Source organism: Danio aesculapii, chromosome 25 (genome assembly GCF_903798145.1).
Source record: "Danio aesculapii chromosome 25, fDanAes4.1, whole genome shotgun sequence".
In the NCBI taxonomy this organism is placed as follows: Eukaryota; Metazoa; Chordata; class Actinopteri; order Cypriniformes; family Danionidae; genus Danio; species Danio aesculapii.
In genome coordinates, this window is record NC_079459.1 from 28,189,921 (window position 1) to 28,213,101 (window position 23,181).

General features: G+C 38.6%; 1 protein-coding gene across 2 annotated transcripts in view; it reads left to right on the forward strand.

Annotated features, from left to right (window-relative positions):
- furinb (furin (paired basic amino acid cleaving enzyme) b) overlaps nt 1-23,181 on the forward strand; it is a 154,239-nt gene that overhangs the window by 9,029 nt on the left and 122,029 nt on the right. For both annotated transcript variants that reach the window (XM_056451691.1, XM_056451692.1), the window contains exon 2: nt 2,128-2,407. In XM_056451691.1, coding sequence (XP_056307666.1) covers nt 2,228-2,407 — 180 coding nt within the window. In that variant the 5' untranslated portion in view covers nt 2,128-2,227. The remainder of the gene's footprint in view (nt 1-2,127; nt 2,408-23,181) is intronic.

Sequence of the window (23,181 nt, forward strand, 5' to 3'; positions counted from 1 at the left end):
TATTTAATAAAAAAAAAAACATCATGAACCACCAACTTATCCAGCACATGTTTTACTCAGCGGATGCCCTTCCAGCTGCAACCCATCTCTGGGAAACATCTATCCACACTCATACACTACGGACAATTTAGCCTACCCAATTAACCTGTACCGCATGTCTTTGGACTGTGGGGGAAACCGGAGCACCCATAGGAACCCACGCAAACGCAGGGAGAACAACTCCACACAGAAACGCCAACTGACCCAGCCGAGGCTCGAACCTGCGACCTTCTTGCTGTGAGGCAACAGCGTTACCTGCTGCACCACCGTGTCACTCTGAGCCCAAACAACGTTTAAAAAATAAAATAGTCTACATATTTTCTGAATAGAAATGTTTGATACTTGAATACTGTACCGAGTGAATGAAATAATCTGGTACAGCGGATGGTCACGCAAGGCATGACCCAAATGTGTGGTTGTTCATTAATTTTTTTTTTGACGCTCCAACCGATCAATAAACAAAACAGCTTTTCCATTGGGTTTAATGACCAATTAAATATTAAACCTCATACACGAAATATTTAACTTAATTCATACATTACAAATTTAAAATAAAAAACAAAAGCAGTGTGACAGACTGTGCCTTATCATAAGCATATCATATTGCTCTCTCTCTCTCTCTCTCTCTCTCTCTCTCTCGTAAATGTGGTTTTCTTTAAATGCATGTTTCTGCAATGCAGATAAAGAGAGCCATTGTCATTTATGTTTTGAATGTAGTGTTGTAAACGATTTCTAGAAAGGATCTAGCCAAATATATTTTTAAAATGACAAAACTTATTATTTTACATTAAAAGTTATTATTTTTTATTATGAAAACAAATCCAACAAAAGTCTTGGATATATTGGTAATCTCTTTATTTTATTGGCAAAATTTTACATTCACAAACAGAAATTTGCCAAATCATCACCCACATAAACAGTATTTTTGTATCGAGTTTGACTTCTTTATTTCTTTAAATCTGAGATTATAACACTTGTTTGATTCCCGTCAATTCTTAAAATCATTGGCTGTAGGAATGCTGTACACTATGCTTTGTGTATTTAATCACTATTATTTTTTAATAATTTTTTTATTAAGGGTGGGTCAGTCAGTGCAGCCAGTCAGACAACAGCGGCCTCTGGTGGATTTATGCAAGATAAGCAGGCACAAATGGCACTCGCGAGAGAAATTTGAGATCTCAAAAAGTGTACACAGCGACCTCTGATGGATTCTCGAAAACAAAAAACTGCATTTGGCGCTCTCCAGAATTGTATACAGGGGTACGTTTTCAGAACGAGCCTCGGTTGGTAAAGAGTACTGTTCTGTTTTTATTTCTTCTTTTTTTTTTTAAATAAAAGCAATGCAGTTTTAGTTGTGTTTTGTTCACCTTTTTCAAAACACACAAAGACTTTCAATACAAATTTTACAAAAAAAAAAAAGCTAAGTCAAAGCAGTTTAAAATGGGGAGAAATGTTTGCAAAATATTGATGACAAAGTCTTTTTTTTCTGGGGTTTGAGTAAATAATTATTAAAATTTCACACACAGCTCTAAACTGGCTTCAAAAGATTTGGCATACAGATCACACTACTTTTATGAAACTTTTATGTTGCTTTGATGCCCTTTTTGATACATGAAAGAGTCATTTTCTCTCTTGTAATTGCATGAAAGAACAGAAAACCGTCAGCAAATTTCTGTTTCACACAAGAAAGTGAGTCTCCCAGGCTTGGACGACAGGAGGGTGAATAAATGATGAATACAGGATGTCATTTTTCGGCGAACTAAGACGTGCAAAATCAGCAAGAGATAGATCTTATGTCACTTTTATGAGCTTGCTCTATATACAAGCGTTCAGCAAGTGGGTACAAGTTGTGAAACGCGCAACCTCCTTCTTGTCCTACAAAGTGTTGTTTGTATCCCAGTTTCCCTTGGCGTTACGCTATCAATAGCACTCAAGACACCTTTATGAAAATTTATGATTCTGCACGGCCCCTCTGAGGAGGTTTTCTGACAAAACAGTTATGTTTAGATAACCTGCGCTTTATAGAAAACGATGGGCCTCTTGGTGCACCAGTATTTCTTCCCTGACACTCTGTCTCGTCTTCTGCAGGTCATTACAGAGCTGAATTCAGAGCGCGGCCCACAGATGCATTAAAACACAAAGCTCCATCCAGAAGACCAGAACGCTTGGAGACTACGCACTCCTGTTCATGGAGGGCCGCTTGACCCTGCTGTTATTTCTGGGGGCGTACCTGGTCCTCCTGGCTGCTGAGGTGCACTTGATTACAGGCCAAGGCATCTACACCAACACGTGGGCCGTCCATGTTGAAGGGGGGGCCGAGGAGGCTGATAGGATTGCACAAAAGCATGGTTTTGTCAGTCACGGGCAGGTGAGTGCTGCTTTATCAAAGATAGATATCCTGTTTCTTGTGTATGTGGATGTAATGCTGCATGAGGACTGTAGTGTTGCTCCAATGTATCATTCACCTTCACGCTGTCAAGCTCTGTTGCTTTACACAAGAGGACGGCAGATTTGCACAAACACACACCCACACAAGTACTCGCACAATCGCGAAGGCCCCTCCGAGAAGTCCTTGTAGATGCTTGTCTAGTCACCTTTCGTCTGCGTCTATCACTGTTCAATTCATTAAGACGGAGATGCGTCAGCTGTGATTGGGGAAATTAATTTGGGCTTATGTTGTATTCTTTCTCCCCGCTGCCCCGCATTGTCTTGTTTGTCTTGCCAGATGTTCCCTCTTCTGTTGTTCTAGCATTAAACGCTTTAGCTGGGAGACGAAAAGCAGGAATGTATCTGACAGCTGAAACATTGTATGTGAATTAATCCCTGCGAGTGCGATGCCCTCTGAGCTTCGCAGTGAGGAGTCTGTGAATAGCACGTGTGTGGGAGGACAGGAGTGGAATGAGCTGCCAAAATCAAGCTCTCCTCTCTTCTCCCTGCTCCTCCTCACCTCTCACACTTACCCTACTGTAAATCAGACTGTAAACACCAAACACTTTTAACCCTGCTTCAATTCAAGATTGTTACAATTTAATCATTTGTTGTTTTGTTTCGGTGCAGCAAGTCTGCCTGATTCTGATTCTGATGATTCTGCCCTGCCAACATTTTCACTGGTCACAAAATCTAGATCGATCGATCTATCTATCTATCTATCTATCTATCTATCTATCTATCTATCTATCTATCTATCTATCTATCTATCTGTCTATCTGTCTATCTGTCTATCTATCTATCTATCTATCTATCTATCTATCTATCTATCTATCTATCCACCCTCAAACTGTTTTAATCTCTATCTATCTATCTATCTATCTATCTATCTATCTATCTATCTATCTATCTATCCATCTATCCATCTATCCATCTATCCATCTATCCATCTATCCATCTATCCATCTATTCATCTATCCATCTATCCATCTATCCATCTATCTGTCTATCTATCTATCTATCTATGTCCATCCATCCATCCATCCACCATATCGATCTGTCTTTGTTCCAAAACCTATTAGGAAAAATGCAAATATCTGAGAAATTGGTAAAGTATGTATCAGTCCATCCATCCATCTATCAGTCCGTCCATCCATCCATCTATCAGTCCATCCATCCATCCATCCATCCATCCATCCATCCATCCATCCATCCATCCATCCATCCATCCATCCATCCATCCATCCATCCATCCATCCATCCATCTATCTATCTATCTATCTATCTATCTATCTATCTATCTATCTATCTATCTATCTATCTATCTATCTATCTATCTCCATCCATCCATCCATCCATCCATCCATCCATCAATCCACCATACCGATCTGTCTTTGTTCCAAAACCTTTTAGGAAAAAGGCAAATATCTGAGAAATTGGTCAACATGATTCTTTCAATTTGTCCATCCATGTATCAGTCCATCCATCCATCCATCTATCAGTCCGTCCATCCATCCATCTATCAGTCCATCCATCCATCCATCCATCCATCCTTCCATCTATCTATCTTCAAACTGTTTTAATCTATCTATCTATCTATCTATCTATCTATCTATCTATCTATCTATCTATCTATCTATCTGTCTGTCTGTCTGTCTGTCTGTCTGTCTGTCTGTCTGTCTGTCTGTCTGTCTGTCTGTCTGTCTGTCTGTCTGTCTGTCTGTCTGTCTGTCTGTCTGTCTGTCTATCCATCTATCTATCAGCATCTTCCCTTACCTGAGAGTCTTCCCTCTAATGTAAACTGACAGAGCTGAACATAATAAGGCGCTCATTTTCGACCGATACAAACCAGCGATTCTGATACACACATCCATTACTGAGGAGATAACAAGCTGGAGGCAAGCAGTATTAGATAATTTCGTTTTAATTCATCTGTTTATGCAGTGTCAAAAGTCAAACAAACACATTATAATAACCATACTGGTGGATCTCAATTATTCCTCTCATCCAGAGTTATAAAATTGTCCAGAATAACTGTACTGTAAGTCATATGAAATACAGAAATAGCTCAGAGTCAAATCACTCGGAATAGGTTACACTTATAAACAGAAGCAAGCGTGTGTAAAAGTTGGTAAAAGAAGAAATGTCTCAAAAGTTCATTTAATGATTGTGTGTGTGGGTGACACAAGGCAAACTGTGCCCTACAGTTCAAACAGGCTGAAAAAGTGAACATTACTGTGTGCAAATGTGGCTGATCATAACATTTTGAACTTGTATGTAAAATTCATGATGGTAAAATGTGATATATTAATTGTTGGTCTGAAAACATGTGCATGGATGTTTTTGTACATTTTCTTTAGCTATATAATTATTATTTTTTTACTTATAAGTGATCTAGGCAAGGCAAGTTTATTTATATAGCACATTGCTATATAGGTAAATGAAAATGCTTTACAGAAACAAGAATAAAAAACAAGAAAATAAAAAAGATTCAAAGAATAAAAAAATATGAAAACAGATAAAGCAGATTAAAATGTGTTAAAACAGGTTTTAAAAGAATGAAAAAGAAAAGAAAGACATAATAGTGCGATCTGTCGGACGTAGCACAGTGCTCATTCAGTAAAGGCACAGCTGAACAGATGTGTTTCAGTCTTGATTTGAATGTGCCTAATGTTGGAGCACATCTGATAATTACTGGAAGCTGATTCCAGCAGCAAGGGGCATAGTAGCTGAAAGCCGATTCACCCTGCTTTGACTGAACTCTTGGAATTTCTAGTTTATTTGATCCTAATGATCTGAGTGATCTGTTAGGTTTGTATTCAGTAAGCATATCTGTAATGTATTGAGGTCTTAGGCCATTTAGTGATTTATAGGCAAGTAATAATACTTTAAAATCCACTCTGAATGTAACTGGGAGCCAGTGTAAAGAACTGAGGACAGGTGTGATGTGCTCTGATTTCCTGGTTCTAGTCAGAATCCTGGCCGCAGCGTTCTGGATGAGTTGCTACTGTCTTTTAGGGAAGGCCAGTGAGGTGTTCATTACAGTAATCCGCTGTGCTGCTGATAAAAGCATGAACAAGTTTCTTTAAGTCCTCACTGGAGACAAAGCATGCTGATTCACTTACTGCTTAGTTATGACTACTGGGAACTCAGATCTGACTCCAGAATCACACCAAGACTCTTGACCCTATTTTTTGTTGTTTGACCCTTAGAGCCAAGGTACGCATTCACCTTGAGAACCTCATCTATGTTCCCAAATGCAATGACTTGTTTCTCTGAAGTTTAGCTGAAGAAAGTTTTGGCACATCCAACTAGGGTTGGGCGATGTCGACCAATTTGGCATCATACGATGTCTAATATGAAACATCGCAACGGACGATGGCATCGTCATCATAGGCAGCGGTGAAATAATTATTTATGAATATTTAATTAATTCAAAACGAATTAATTATTTGTAGCATACCGTTTCAACTACCTGACTCGCATGGTCTTTGTTTTACCCATAACCAAATCATAAATAAATAAAGAGAAGTTACACACAAATTAACACCTGTCAGTCACTTTTCCTGAGGGACTCTGGCATGAATAGGCAGAGTGATCTGTGTCGTTATTATGGCGTTGACAAACTTGGTTAGTAAAAAAAGTGCACAACCAACAGCAACCAATCAACAGTATCTGAGGTTTTCACTAAAATGACTACGTACAAGCTTGAAAGCAAAAGATTGAGGCAGTGTACTGACCCGCGGACTGCCAGTACCCGCTGTCTCGAGCGCATGACAGTGTGTGTGTGGGTGGTCACGTGATCAGCGGTAGTGTGGACGGAGGGCTGTTCAGAAACACTAGGTGAAATGCCAGCGTGGATGTGGATCGCTTTCGTTCTAAAATGCCATTTAAAAACTAAGACCTATTAGTGTAAGATGGCATCGTCTATCGGCCCAACCCTACATCCAACTGTTCATTTCATCAATGCATTGGCAAAGGGAAGTGTCTAGAGACATTGTTTTGGTCTATTCTGTTATTTTCTATTATCTATTATCATTGTATTTGGTCATTTCTGTTATTATGGCCTATTTACACTAATCACTTGCGCATATTCTTTGATCAGATTTGTTAAAACATTTGCACTTTACCACATACATGTGCCTTCACAAAAGAGGATTATAAAAGAAAGAATATAAACCTAATCTTTCATTCCCACGCTTTATGCAAATTCACATCACCTAAAGCTACAAATATATGCTGCATTTTATATTCAGCTGATTTCAAGATCAAAAAGCTCAACAGGTGAGAGAGTGTCATTACCGGTGAGTGATGATTGGTGTGTTGAATTTCAAGATCTGATGCCGAACATTTGAGTTTTATTTAAATTTCTGCCTGCTGAAGAGAGATGTGCATCTCCAGAAGGTCATATCTGTAGAGGAGTGTGTTACAAGAGTGCCAGTAGCTATAACATGCTTTCACACCTTTATTTTTAATATTTGAAGTGAAGAAACATTTACATATGTGGCTTTGGCAACCAGATGCATTTACAGTAGTCCAACTACGTCTGGAATGTGTCTGAAAACACCTCCTGATATGTTATGTGTTGTCAGATTGCACTCTGTGTCAGATGTGTTTCAGAGGACTTTTACAATTGACAGCTGAATCACTGCACAAAGAAAACGCATGAAGTATTAAATATACCCTCATTCAATCAATAAAGGTCAGGGTCACGCAGGTCTTCTAGGATATTAAGCACTAGTGTAGTTCATCATATCATTTTTAATCAGAAAATGTGAGTGTAGAGTAACAGTGCACGATTCTGGCTAAAATGAGAATCTTAATTTTTTTTGCTTAGACTAAAGTTCATGATTTTTTCACGATTCTATAGATGTTAAATAAAGGTTAAATTGAGGCTATTATTCTTATTATTTCTCAAACATATGGTAAAAAAAACAATAATAAAATTAGGCATATGTGTAGGTCTACTGTTGGTTAAAATGCTAAATTTTGACTTGGAATGGTGGACTTGAACAGTCTTTGAATTTGTCCGGGTCGTTAATGCACAGAAAAGTGGCCAGAATACTATTCGTATGTAACTATTCGTATTTCTGAAGTTGAATTATTATGTTTGAAACATGCTGTCATTGACAACTTTATTAGACCATTTTTTCCACTGGTAAAATCAAACATTTTTCATTTCCAATTCCAAATGCATTTTAATCCACATTATATAGGCTAGAATTCTTATACCGACATTGTTAAACGTTTATTCTCAAGCACACTCTCTGTGTTCACCATGAAAGAAAAAAAACATCAAATGCTTGTCTTAATCAAATCGCAAAAAATGCGATATGACCATTTAAATTATGTGCTTGGATTCACTACAAAGTGCATCTCATGTTACCGTACATGTTAATTACTACTCGCGTGGTTCCTGACTAAGGAGAAAAAGTATTGCTCTGTGCACCAAACTGAATGTTATTTACAAATTAATTACCTGTTATTCACAACCTATGGAGGTTCTGTTCACTGAATGTGGCTTCATTCGCGGTCAGCTCACGTGTGATTTTTGTGGCTGTGAAAAAGGTGCTCAAGCGACAGACGCAAGAGGCCACAGTTTTTAGCCTCCTTAGTAGAGCAACCGACTCCCATGCGGAACATTGCCGGTTTGATCCCAGCACGGAGCGTGATGGGGGGTGTAGGACTGGCAGGGTTACATTGGTGCCGTGACCCAGATGGAAGTGAGGTTTAGCAGGGTGAGTGTTGCAGAAGCCAGCTAGAGAAGTGCTGGACAGGTAAACCTCACTCCTCTGATCTCTAATGGTGCTCTAGCGACAGATGTTAGAGGCCATGGTCTTTAGCCTCCTTGGTAGAGCAACCGACTCCCATGTAGAAAGTCGCCGGTTCGATCCCACTTTGGAGCGGATTGGGCGGTGTAGGACTGGTAGGGTTACACTAACACGTGACAAAAATATGCTTGCAATTAACATTTTTTACCTGAGAGCTTTTCGAATCTGAAAATGGTGAAATTCGAATTTCACATATGATTTTCTTTCCACAAATGCATCATAAAACAAATTTAATTCTTGGATGAATTATACCTTATAAATACAGTATGATAACTCTTTTAATGCCATTTGGAGTCTGACCATGTCCACATTGTTGAGCAACATATGTAAAGACTCGTGCGACCACCTTTATGCTTCTCTCCTGAACTTAAAGGTATAAATGGCTGGATTGTGTGGGGGGTCGAACCTTTTAATGATTTATCGTGCAACCCTAGTGTAGAGCCATGCCAGATATCCCGCCAGCAACTGCACACATTACATCATATTACAATTGAACCATTTAGCAGTACCTTTTATCCAAACTGACTTACAAAAGAGGACAACAGAAACAATCGGACCAGCAAAATGTCCCAGTTTGTCTACCAAGAGGGTTTTTTTTCACACATGTAAAGTTGCATTTAAACCACTGGAGAACTTTTCCACTCCCTCCCCGTTGAAAAGCTTGTGTTGTGATAAACTGTCATGTGTGTACGTGCATGTTTTGTGTTTGCACAGAATTTCAGGCGTTCATTAGTGTGGCATAATGAACAAGCTCTCGCTGCACCTCTATTGATTTATGCCTGAACACTGACCTGTCAATCAAACACGGGACACTTTCACACCCAGCATGGCAGATTGATTTTTCATTATTCATTTCAGACTCTCAGACAGATTGTGAGAGTCCTTGAAGGATCCCTGTGTTCTGAGTTGAATTTTTGATGCCATATGGTGCTTTCTCTAGTCTCCCTCTCTCTCCTCTCCATTTGATGTTAGTTTTTTTTTCTGCTCAGAGAATGTGACTTGAGCTGAGAGCTTTGCGGCGCGGCTCTTTGGGTAAAGAGGCGTGGTACGTTAATCTGAGCCGCCGCCACGGCCCTGTCTTGGCGTGGAGCTTTCTCACAGCGATCCACCAGAAATCCTACAATGCTGAAATGATATTGCTTCAAAAATACGTTTCTTTAGAGAGAGAAGCAGAAAGCGAAACTGAGATGAAAAGTAGCGAGACTGAAAACGGCAAGAGGAAAATACTGAAGAGAATGGTTGAAAGCGAGAAAATGATTCAGGGAGAGCTCTGAAGCTCTGAGATGATAAGAAAGTTAAGCTACACATGTATAAACCGAACAGTTGGTGGATAGATGGGCTGAAAATTGGCAGGATAGGTGACCATGAAAAGAGACACAGAGCAAAATACTGCAAGAAGAGATGGCGGTTTCCTGCCAATTAAATCTATTTAGATTATGACCATGCTAAAACGAAAGTTAAACTCGAAAACATACTTTTTATTGCATCAGGCCTGGTTAGGACACTAAATAAAGTACATTTGTTTCGAGTTGTACTCTGTAGTGTCCTTGCTTGCCCCTGAGGCTCAGTGAAAGCCTGAAGGAGTGACATCAGGTCACCAAAAAACCCATCTGAATTGATGGAAGACACCTTATTTATTTCTGAAAGCCCCTGTCACTCTCCACAGGAGAATGATAGGACGTGTGAGACATTTACCAAGCCCATAATTACTTGATTGCCTGTCCGGAATCCTGCGGGTAAGTCTTCGCTCCGTTTGCAGGCGAGAATGGATGGATAGATGAAGATAAAAGGAGCGAGAGGCGGGCTTAAATGTCATGTTTCTTGAGCTGTCATCCCTTGGAGCGTAAGGCTGTTCCTGTAAGGAGGTGGAGAAAGGTGCTGGAGACCCGGGGGCAGCGAGACTGAGACTCTCACGCTCTCATGCTGGAGGCTTTGAATGTCAACGAACGGGTAAAGAGTGTGTGCATGCAGTGTTTCCTAAGCCTGCTTTCAAAAACCTCACCAAGTCCTGGTCATAAAGAAGAATTCCTGCTGAGGAGGAAATTGTACAGTTCACTTAAATACATTTGGACCTGTTCCCTGTCATTTCCAGCACCAATTTAATAGCTGTCACAAGTCCAGAAACGCTGATTCACAGCATAACACACAAGCTGAACAGGCTGTGTCAGATTGACTTTCCCAACTTCCTGACTACTAGACATTACAAGGGCCTCCCGCTGTCCACACACCTGCCACTTTTCTCCACCACTGTTGTAATGAGCATACCTGAAGAACATGGACGCTCAGGAGAGGAACGAGGAACAACTGGTTCTTATCACTGCAACTAAAGGCAATGAGTTTAGGGAGCATTTCAGGAAAATGAATGCTCAACCTGAATGTTGTGAACAGCTGCTGAACCCATTCAGTGGAAAAAAGATGAAATAATTAGCAGCAGCGTAACACCATATGCTTTGGTTTTGCATCAGCGTGGTGTGTGGCTGTAGCGTCAGAACCTACAGACACCTTTTTTGTCTTAAAGGTCAGTAGTCACTTAGCAGAGCCTTTTATCTGAAGTGAATTACTGTTCGTAGGAAATGCATAAAATACCTCGCTTTGAAGGGTTTTTACCCACTGATCTTTGATTTTCTGCCTCTTGAGGACCTGCAAGCTATACATCTGCCACTCCACTTCCTGTCCCCAAAAAGCATTTGATTATATTTCTAGTGTCCTTAAAGTATTCCACTTGCTCGTTGGGTTAAACCAAAGACTGGCGCTGAATGCCGAGACCATTGTTTCAGAAAAGAAGAGGAGGGCTGGGGATTTGCATTTGGAACAGGATTCTAGCATTTGTAAGGATTTAATTTTGGATTTTGAGCAGCTTTCTTTGTCCTCATTGCAGTTGGTGTTGTTCTAACGTTGTGCTTTGGTTAGGTTTGTGTGTGAATAACGGCTTAGCAGGCAGCTGATCAGCACACTTCAGTGACGCATTTCACCCATCTCTCCCCACCTCTTTGCGTCTGCACACAAAAACACTCGTGATTGCTCCCATCGCTGAGCACCACTCTCCAAGGCCCCTCTGCGCTCATAGATGCTGGTGGGGAAAATGGTGGCCGGTTTATTGTGGGCTGATTGCATTTGCCACAGTGCTTCAATATCATTGTCTTCTGCTTGTTTTGAAGACATTTTTTTCAGACTTGGCACACAGAGATACTCATTGGCTTTGGGGGATCTATAGATGTTGTAAACTTCTGTTAAGCCTCCCTTATGTGTCTATCCTCCCGTGTTGATTCTTAATGTTTGGCTGAATGCACCAGTACATCTAAAGCTGAAAAGGGAGTTGTGATTTGGTGCTAAAAGACTGTAAGGAATGTAAATGTAATGCGGACCGATTTTCAAATGGTTCAAGCATTAAGAAGTGGTTGAAACACCCTCTGTGAATTGATGTTATCTAATAAAATCATTTTAACCTATCTGATTCCAGGCTTTTGGGCCCCTTTGAAACAATCTGTAGATTAGCATTTGCTCATTAACATGGAAAACAATTTGACCACAGTTTGTCAAAGCAACAGCAAATCTACTTGCAGTGGAGGTCCATAGGGTAGTCTTAATATGTTTGCTTTATAAACTATTGCTTCTTCTGACTTTTTTATTTTAAAAGCAAGAAACTGTTTGTACTATTAAGTCTTTTACTTTCCTAAATGGGGTAGTTATTCTGTTATCATTTACATTATTTACCATCCATTTATTATTATTATCTTTTTATGACACAGATAATATCAACCCATGCTCATTCTTAAAACATTCCTCTATATATATTTCTGGAGAGTGCAAAATACGTCCTAGGAGCTACGTTTTTTTTTTTTTTTGTTGCAGTTTTTGTTTTCGTGAATCTATCAGAGACCGCTGTGTATGCTTTTTGAGATCTCAAATTTCTTTTGCGAATGCCATTCGCGCCTCCTGTTGTATGTAAATCCACCAGAGGTCGCTGTCAACTGACTGACTGACCAACTGGCCGATCTACTGACCCACCCTCCTCCTTCCCTAAATCCCAAAAATAGGCACAGATTGATCCGTTCACTCACTTCCCTACACCCAACTGACAATTTTAAAAAGCAATCCAGAAAAAGACATTTTTACCAGGTTTTCAGATTTTACCACATTCTCACCCTGTTATTTACTTGTTTATGTGATTTTTTTGGCTTCTATTTTTGTCTTACCCGCTTTCTGGAACTGTTCCTAACCATACTCGAACCCCATTGTTGTGGTCAACTCCTCTCTGTGTCCTAAGTCTGCCAACGTACATGGCGAGCTACTGGACAGAGGTACAGAGGCTTTACAGAGCAGGGTTCACTGGCCATATCAAAAAAAAAAAAAAAAGACAAGTTAATAGTTATTTTTTTTGCTACATATTTTAAATAATGTGTCAAAAATAACATCTGTGAATCTAGAATTTCAATATTTAAAAAATGTTAATAAATGTATAATGAGCAAAATTCAGTGTTATGCAAAAAAAAAGCAGTATGGAAAATGTGGAGGTATTTTATTGCAGTTCAAAATTATTTAACAAAAGGTGGCTGACTGGCAAATTGTGCAAAAAAAATGTAAAAATAATAATAATAATAAAATAATAATAAAATAAAAAAAAAAAAAATAAATAAATAATCGGTTAATATTTTCGTTGTGTTCTCATGTAAATGTCTGCTTCCAAGACGTTAGAAACAGACATTTTATTTTAGCCTCATAATTTGATGTTGCCGCCATGCTGCCGTCTCTCTTTGATGTACTGGTTGTTACCAGATTACAGAAAAAAATAGCATGCTCAAAACATCAAATCAGATAAGAGGAACTGAAAAGCAATATGGTGTTTACGACATCACAGAGAAGGTAGCATTTTAAGACTTAAAAACACAAACTTAATATGCACACAACTGACAAATAGTCGCAGACAAATTAAACTTTAGTGACAAGGCGTCACTGTCCCGATCGGGTCAGTAATTATCCTGTCTACTATCCCAAGCATCTCTAACATTGGCCCCGGGCCATCGGGCAGTTGTTATTGTTGAGCCCTGAAAAGGTAAATGGTCAGCTGGCAGCGCGAAAAGAAAAGGCGTCATAGCACCCTATAGCATTCGTTTTAAAAGCTAAATGCAGCCATACGTCCTTCTGGCTACATAATCTCCAGAAATGTATATAGGGCTACGTTTTTCAGAATGAGCCTATGCTGGATAATATAGATTATTGCATGTGATTTATTTAATAAATGCGGTCCCACTTTATATTAAGTGGCCTTAACTAATATGTACTTGCACTGCAATTAATAGTCTGTTACAATGTACTGATTGTGTAAATACATGTTTTACATTGTACGTATGTTTTTTTAATTACCTGCTTAATTACACTGTTAACCATCCCTTACAAACCTACCCATACTAACAAACCTGTCCCTAACCTCACCCGTCAATCACCTCAAGAGCACCTGAAGTGATCTGCAATACAGTATGAACACAGTAAGTACATTGTATTTATTTTACATAGTAAGTACATAGTAGTTAAGGCCACCTATTATAAAGTGGGATCATAAGGGCTTTGTCCTGTCCCCAGATTGACTCCCCCACAACTGAGTTAATCAGAAGTCCCCAGATGCACATACTTCTCCTCTAAATCCCCATCATCATTCACATATACAGATCTTTAATGAAGAACTCTCACTGGCCTGGCTGTCTGTTTCTTTCCTCTTCTCTCTTTCTATCTACCTGCTGCCAAAATACTTCCAAAGGCTCTTCTGTCTGCCAACTTTTCAGAAATCATTACTCTAAGATGGCTGGAGAGCTAGAAAAAGTTGGACACCCTCCTCGAGGCTTTTAGAGCACCAAGAAAGAAATGCATATTGATGGAACAGCTTTGCAGTGAAACACACACACACAAACACGTCCACTCAAAGATGGAGCCGAGATGAGACAATCTCTGAAAAGTCACGTCTACATGACAGCATGGGCGTTGAAATGCAATCAGAGGTTTGTCAAGACAGTTTAGAGCACGAATTTACCAAAGAGACCTAAGAGTTGTGCAATCAGATGGAAACAAACACACATACACAGACTAGCCAAACAGATCATGTTTGCATTCCCTTTGCACTTTATTTTAATTGTTTTTTTCGCTACACCAACAGCTTCAACACGTAAACATACCCCTGTATACATTTCTGGAGATTGTGAATTATAGCAAATTATTACTTATGGCTAGGGCCAGACAGAATCTGCGGACATTTTTTGCTGTTTCTGCAGAGAATTTTGTAAAAAATCTGCAGATTTATGCGGAATTATTTTGGGAGCATTGTACTAAAAACTTTATATATGAAATAAAAATAATAGCTTTTTAACTTCAATGTTTACAATGAAAATCCATCTGGATCCACTTATTTGCTAAACAAAGCAAGTCTATCATATAATATATATCCACTAAAAGACAGAAAATGTTACTTTAAAAGCTGTATTGTAAAAAAAATCAAACAAACACTTTCATATTAGTCACAAATTTTAATGAAAATAATTTAAAAACTGAATAAATATAAATTTACTGACATTTACACTAATAAATAAATAGACTCAATGATGGGCTAAAAATCTGCGGATTTCTGCGCACGCAGATTCCGTGTGGCCCTACTTATATTTCGTCTTTAAAACGAACGCTACAGTGCGGCATGATGTCGCCGACGACCTTTGTTTCTATTCGCACTTACCAGCTGACTACTTACATCTGCGTAAACGGCTTTTCCGCTGTTACTAGTTTGCCCAGTAACTCGCCATGTACATCGGCGGACTTGAGACGCCGAGAGAAGTTTACCAGGTTGATGGGGTTAGAGTCCAGTGAAGACCAGTTCCAGAAAGCAGGTAAGACAAAAACAAAAGGCAAAAAATTAAATAAACAAGTAAATAACAGGGTGGAAATGTGGTAAGATCTGAAAACGTGGTAAAAATCAGGCGCCCGCGAGGGCTTTTCTTTTTCTGGATTGCTTTTGAAAACACTGTCGGTTGGATGTGAGGAAGGTGGTGGGTGGGGTCAGTCGACGGTGGCCTCTGGTGGATTTACGTGAGAAGAGCAGGCACGAATCGCACTCACGAGAGAAATTTGATATCTGAAAAAGCATGCACAGTGGCCTCTGGTGGATTTGTGAAAACAAAACCTGCAAAAAATGTACCTCCTGAGACATATTTCGTGCTCTCCAGAAATATATGTAGGGGTGTGTATCCATAATGAGCCTGGTTTGAACATCTTTGGCCGTAATAACATTAAAATATAGCATAGTGGATCAATATCAGCTTACAAGTACAATGGGCCATTCAAAATGATTCTCTAAACTAAACGTATTTATAAAAGAACAAGTGTATTTACATAAAAATAAGTCATCTGTTTAAAATTAACAATGAGCTATGAGAGTTAATATTCCATTTATATGCACCTTCTGTTGTATTTTGTTGTGCTCTGTGTTTCTGATGCACGAGCATGTACTCTGTAAAAGGGCCGTTAGCCCTCTGCATTCTCTCTGAACATCTGATCCCTCCTGGTTATACAGGAGGATACAGAACTGCACTGTTTGTTGCAGGATCTGTGAGAACGTTTGCTTTGATCTGGTGCCGTGACCCGAAGCTTTTTGCTTTTCATGTCTGCAAGGCTTTTGACAAAGCTCACAGCTGATTTCACGAGTATTTGTTGATATAAGATCACGAGGTGTACACGAAGAAGACATTAACTTTTAAGACTAATTATCCATGCATTTCAAACAGCACTTCCCCTGAACTTCACAGGATTCGTCTGTTTTGTTCAGCCCAAAGCACTTTTTGAAACTTTTAGTTCTAAAGTGGTTGATGGGAAAAGTTCGTCTTTTTGCCGAACTGACAGGAGGAGAAGAGAATCTGTCTTGCAGCTGTAGACGATACCGTCTGAAGTTCTGCAGGAGGTCGATGAGCGATTGATAGCATCAGCGGTGGAACTTGAAATATCAAATCTGCCGTTCTCCGTGTGACTCAAGGGAGTCAATATGAAAGAAAGAACGAAAAAAGCGAAAGCACTTCAGCACTATGTGTTTGTTTGTCTGTGTGCTGGAACTTTTTGAGCCATCCACCATTAGCTGGACAATTATCGGCTCTGAAAGCATTTTCACTTCTGTTATAAAATGTAACAGGTCACTGGGGGTGAATTTAGTAAGCAGTTAAACTACCTTAGAAGTGTTAAACTACCCTGCATGAAGTGTTTCAGCTACCTAGCATTCAAACTGGCTTTCAAGATTGTGACATACAGCACATTCTTTGCTGTGTTATCAGCAAGCACAGTTCATTTAATTCCCCACAGACTGTAGTAACGTATAGTTTCTACATTCAGAGCAGAGGTTTGACTTGTCATGAGCATTTGGAATTTATTTCCCATAAATTTTACAGCAACCCAAATCGGCTGGAAACTCGGGATGCCTTCACGCAGCGATGTCCTGATCAAGAAGCATCATCATTTGCTTTCTGGCAGGAGCTAAATTGTAGACTTGAAAAGGAATGCATGCATTTTAATGGCCGTCCAAAAACCATTTCTTAAATACAGCACAAAAACAACAGGGTTTTATTAACAAGAAGTTGTTAATAAAAATCTGCTGTCACCTGTTGTTGTTTCTTTTCCCAGTCTGTTTCATCTTATTTGTTTGTGCTGCTACTTGACTGCACCTTTCTCCGAAGAGAACTGTCAGGAAGGAAAGATTTCCGTCAAGCCATCTGTCTTTCTCTCTCCCTATCGCCCATCTTCACTCGTTCTATTACACGTCTGCCTCTCTCTGTACCGGCGATCTGCAATAAAAGGAGATGAATGTCTCTCATTCTTCTCTGTTGTATCATTATTTCCATAATTCACAGTACAGATAGAGCTGTTCTGGGTGAGTGAGTCAGAGCGGAGTGGGGTGGGAATGAATATTCATTAGCCCACTGAATGCACTCTCTTAGCCGACCAGTAGGACTCCTCATCGCTCTGAACTCGCATGCCACAGCGGGCATTGTTTGTTGCGAGCGGGGATGACGTCATCATGTTTCACTGTTTCTCACAGATGGCAAATGTAGGATTATTGAGGTCAATTCATTTATCTAGATTATTTTCCTTTTAATGTATTTTTAACATTTATAAATACATCATTTATTATGCATACATTATGCATTTGGCTGATGCCTTTATCCAACGTGACTTACAAGAAAAGAACAAAGGAATTCATTCAAGAACCAACAATGGTGGAAATACACAATGTCAGGTTTATTAGGACAAAAGTATGAAACAAGTTTAAGAGGAGAAGAATTTGAAATGTTTTGGGGTTCACCTTGTATTACTTTCATTGTGTTAGGACCAAGTGTCTCCATAAGTATAGCAATACCAGTCAATTTTGACCTCATGGGGGCATATTTTTTGGTCATCATGAGGTAAATGGCTCATAAATCACACAGAATTGAATGTATTTTAGTTTTGGAGGATTGTGGTGAGCACTGGGTTTCAGGGTTGAATTGGGGGATAGGGTATAGGGTCTGTACAGTATAAAAGTCTATGATATCTGTACAAATGTGTTTGTGTGTGTGTTTATTATATCTTATGTGGATTTGTAAATCATACAAGTTTTTTTTCCTCAGAAAGTAAACAATACAGGCTTATTGTGGATATGTACCCCTGTCTACATTTCTGTAGAGCATGAATTATATAGCCAGAGGTACGTATGGCTGCATTTTATCTTTAAAATTAAGGGTGGTTTGACACTGCAGATAGCTTCTCTTACTTTAAGTACTATCAGCTGACAGCTTAACTCTGCATGGACGGCATTTCTGGTGTTATCAGTTTGCCCAGTAGCGTGTATGATGGACTTGGGACGTGTAGCTGAGTTGGCTGCGACGACAGGGTTTGAGTCTGGAGAAGAACGGTTCCAGAAAGCAGGTAAAACAAAAGCAAAAAATAAATGAACAAACAACAGGCTAAAAATCACGTGGCCAGCTTTTTGGTTTTTTAGATTGCTTTTGAAAACACTATCGGTTGGGTATAGGGACAGGGGTGGGTGGGTCTGTCAGTCGACAGCAAGCTGGCCTGGTTGGCTGAAGTGTATATTGCGCTCTCTGGTGGATTTATGCGAGAAGAGGACACACAAGAAAATTTTGAGATCATCAAAAAGCTTACACAGCGCCCTCTGGTGGATTTGCAAAAACAAAAACTGCGAGCAGATGTACCTCCATTTACGTATTCAGCTGTCCCCAGAAATGTAGACCTGGCTACATATCTGTAATGAGCCTGAGTGGAAAGTAAAACTGCACACAGTTTTCTGTAAGGGTGTTAGGTGTAGTGTTGTGGTAGGGCAACAAGAAAATACAGATTATGTAGTAAATGAAACCTATGGAATGTCCTCACAATTCACATAAACAAACCTGTGAGTGAATGTTTTGGTTTCAGAGTTGTTTCGTGAGCAGATTTTAGCTCTAGCTTGCCTCAACACACCTGCAAGGATGTTTCTAAAAAGCCTAGTAAGGGCTTGATTAGCTAGCCCAGGTGTGTCTGATTGGGGTTGGAACTAAACCTTGTTGGACACCGGCCCTCCAGGACAGAGTATAAGATCCACTAGTCTAAGCCATTTTGGTGAAGGTTGGTGGCTTATTCCATCAGGGAGGTCAGAGAGGGTTCACTCAAGTGTCACTCATTTAGCAACCTTAACTTGCGAGGGGGAGCATACGCTTGTAGTAATGAATTAGACAGGGAAGAGCTTTTCTGGTGGTAGTCCTGAAAGCTTGTAGCAAAACTTTAAATTTGATTCTGGCCAGAACTGGGAGCCTGAGGCCAGGAGGGGTGTGACGTGGGTTCTTCTTGGCTGATTGAAGACCAGACGTGCTGCTGTGTTTTTAAGCAGTGCTTTCAAATGGAATCAGTTTTCTCTGAGAAGTTCACTCTAAACTTCAATGTGCTTTGTGACCCTTTCACTGCATTTAGCATATCAAGACAGCTAGGCTACTGATGGATACCAAATCAGTGATTCTTGTAATCTGTCTGTTTTAATATTATACATAATCTGCACTAGGGATGCTCATTTCGGTTAATTTGGCCAACAGACAACCACTGTTTTTTAACCGAATATTACCGGTTAACTAGTCGGATTAATATTAAATTATTATTTAATTTTTAAAAGATTAATTTATGTGTCTATTTTGTGTCTGACACATTAAATATTGCATTTTAAAATCAAATCCTAATTTATTTTAACATGCGAACATCAGTATACAGAATAGGCATGAGACAATAACCGGTTTCAAGGTTTACCACGGTTTGGAAAAGTCAAGGTATTAAAACCGCAAAAATGTTTTGTTATACCGTTTCTAAGGTATATGTAGAGGGTTTTTTTAAGTTGTTTTTTTAAGTGCTGTATTGTGTGTTTTTGAAGCTAAAGAAAGTCGTAGAAGTCAATAGTTTATTTTAATTATGCAGCCTGACATGTTTACTGTTCCAAAATATTATAAATGTTTCCTAAAATGTAATATAATGGGGAAAAAAGTTGTTGTTTTTTGTAAGACATTTAAAAAAAAATTTAAAGCAGTAAACAGAGTACCGTGATACCGTGCATGAAACCGTGATGTTTTTATAAAAGGTTCAGGGTTCATACGGTCCTGGAAAACCTGGAAAAGTAATGAAATTCGAAAAGGCATTTTCAAGGCCTGTAAAAGTTTTGGAAAGACAAATAAATACAAAATGTTTTGAAAAAGTCATGAAAATTTGTTTAACAATTTTCTGTGTACTTGAATATATTTGAGATGAACTTGACTTATACTTGACACTATATTTGATGAGTAAACTTAAAAAAAAAAAATAAAATGGGTAAAAAAAAAAGCTATTTTAGCTTCTCCTCTCTTTTACTCATTTTCACCGTAATTCAAGATGCGTTTTGAGTGTCGTGTTCAGAAACAATCTCTAACTGCAGAGGTAAGATACTGTGGGTGTTAAAGGCTGATTTGTACTAATCTTAAGTCTTGTGAAAACACAAGCCAACATTTATAACATTTTCACACAGACAGCCAGATACGACCTAAAATTAATATCACGGCATTTTTCATCTTTTGAACGGTGACGGCATAATATCATGGTATTACTTTCAATAGCAAAATAATATACATCTCAAGGAAGAACGGACAAAAGAAAGTCTCACTTCTATCACTCTTTAAAAGTTTTGGTTTGGGTCATTGTAAATGCTCAGTCTCGTTATGAGCTGATCTTCATTTCTCTGTGTTGGTGGAATAAAGCAGGCGAGTCAGCCGCACCAATTTATGAGCAGACAGAGCAGGATTCTCATGATGAACACCAGCGCAATTCCGCTCTTTGTTATGAGCTGTAGTTTCAGTGTAAACTTAGTAAAGGTGAGTTTCTTTGGCGATGATGTGTACAGTGTTAGATTTTATATTTAGCGGACATTTGCGCTGAACACGCGGTGAATGCAACGCATCGCGATTCGGGCACCTTCTCCGAAAACACTCGATTGATCTCAGCTGGTGGATCAACATTTACCTCATGTCATGATCGCTGCCATCTGCGCCATTATTATTATTAAAACTTTAAGTGAGGTTTGCAAACCTGTGCACTTTTCACTCTTCAGCTGTTTGCACTTCCTGCAGTAACAAAAGCTCCCTGTTTATTATATTCATTATATTCAGACACACAAATGCTCCCAAATATATTATGAGGGCGCATAGATTACATTTCGGGCGCTCATGCGACCAAAATGGTTGCAATTTCGAGCCCTGTAGTATAAGGACATGTATTCAGACCACAACTGAACGTTTGAAGAAAATTGAATGCCTTATTATTTAGAATTAGCTATTATTGATGTAAATGCAGCCGTTCAAGCCGCGCAAAATTGATTTATTACGGTATTGACGGTATTGACGGTATTAGAAAATCCATGTCGTGGCGCAATGTCACACCGGTGAGGACGATGACGATGGGTTAGTAATTATATTATAACTGGTTATGTTCAGGTCAATGAAATAATACCTTTAATAAATAAAATATGTTCGTAAGAACGTGGTGGGCCAGTGATTCCGTCGCTTTCATCAGTGGTTTAATGAGCTCAGGAGAATTCTGCTTTGCATTTTTCTGTGCATTACTAACATCACTAAACCAGACATTTGTTTTATAAGTTAACCAAATATTCGCAGAGATTCAGCAGTTTTTTTTTCTGACGCGTTTGCCAGTCAGTGAAAAAAAAGTAACCGTGGCCCTGTTTGCAGGCATTAATATTCGTTTTTTCGTCAATCTGATGCAACTTTTATTATTTATACAGGACGTTAAAATGCAATTAAAAGTTTCAAATCAATTAAACTCAATTTATAGAAAGGCTAGCCTATTTTATGCATTAAATATAACTAATTTCCTTTATTTCTGATTAGACCATGCATTTTAGACTATTTTACAATTGTAATATGTGCATATGCTTTTTTTAAATAACATTCGTTTAACAAATATTTTAGCACATCGAAATTAATTAAGTGACCTGTTTTTTTTTTTATTAAAACCTTTATGCAAAAGGATCAGAGGATAAATTATCGTAGGATAAACGTATATGGAAAAACACCAATTGACGGGCTCTGCTTTCGGTTTTAAAAGAATCAAGCAGCTTTAAAAAATATAATTTGCTGAAGAGAAATGACAGGAAAAAAAAGAAAGAAAAAGATTAAATATATAGTGACTGTTAAAAGAACATTTCTCTTTAATATATTCTTTCGACTCCGAAACATCAGCTAAGATTATGATGAATGATGGAGTTTCTCTATTGCCTGCTTCAGCAGTGCCTCCCGGTCCTGCAGGTTATGAACGAGGAGGCGGAGAGAATGCGCTGTTTAGTTTCGGCTTGATACTAAACTTGATAATAAATACTAACACCGAACTGCTTTATAGCTCAAAAAGTTAAACTAAAATGCACAACTCTTGTTGGTTGCACCCGCGGGATGCACAATGAAACGCGCCATTATTTTAATTCTATATTCGTGAAGAATGAGCCATGAGATTGAGATTTTTGAAGGTGCTCTTTAGCGGCGAAGTTCCTGGCAGAGTAGTGAGTGAAAAAATGTGCATAAAGAAATTGGACAAGAGGAATAACATTTTAAATTATATAACAAGCATCTTATTCTTTCTAATCCTCGCCCAGTTTTAATACAAGTTGTGTTTTTTTAATATTTGTGGCTGGGAAGTTTATTAAGAATATATTTATAATTATATATAATGAAATAAATACATAATTATATATATATATATATATATATATATATATATATATATATATATATATATATATATATATAGAGAGAGAGAGAGAGAGAGAGAGAGAGAGAGAGAGAGAGAGAGAGAGAGAGAGAGAGAGAGAGAGAGAGAGAGAGAGAGAGAGAGAGAGAGAGAGAGAGAGAGAGAGAGAGAGAGAGAGAGAGAGAGAGAGCAAAAATATTTTTTATTATACTTTTAGTGATCTGCTTAAGGTAGGTCAATTTATTTTTTTTGCTTTTGATGAAGCAGCATTCAACTTAAGCTCTTTAGACCATGCCCCTGACCGTTTCTCAGTGTTTCGCCGCAATATCTTTAAATAAATTATTTATTTAGGCATATTTTCATTATTCGTTTATTATTATGTACAATAATTCAGACATAAAATAAGATAGTAAAATATAATCAACAACGAAAATGTAAATAAAAACATAAATGAAAAAGTCTTGTCTTAGTCCTATCAAAACGGCAAACACTAAAAGCAGGCTAAAAGACTGCTTTATTTATTTATTTAAGACTACTTATTGTACTGAATGTTTGTGCTTTCATGTTAGTTGTCTTTTATTTCTTCAATTCCAAAACGAGTCCTCTTTGCACTTAAAAAGTT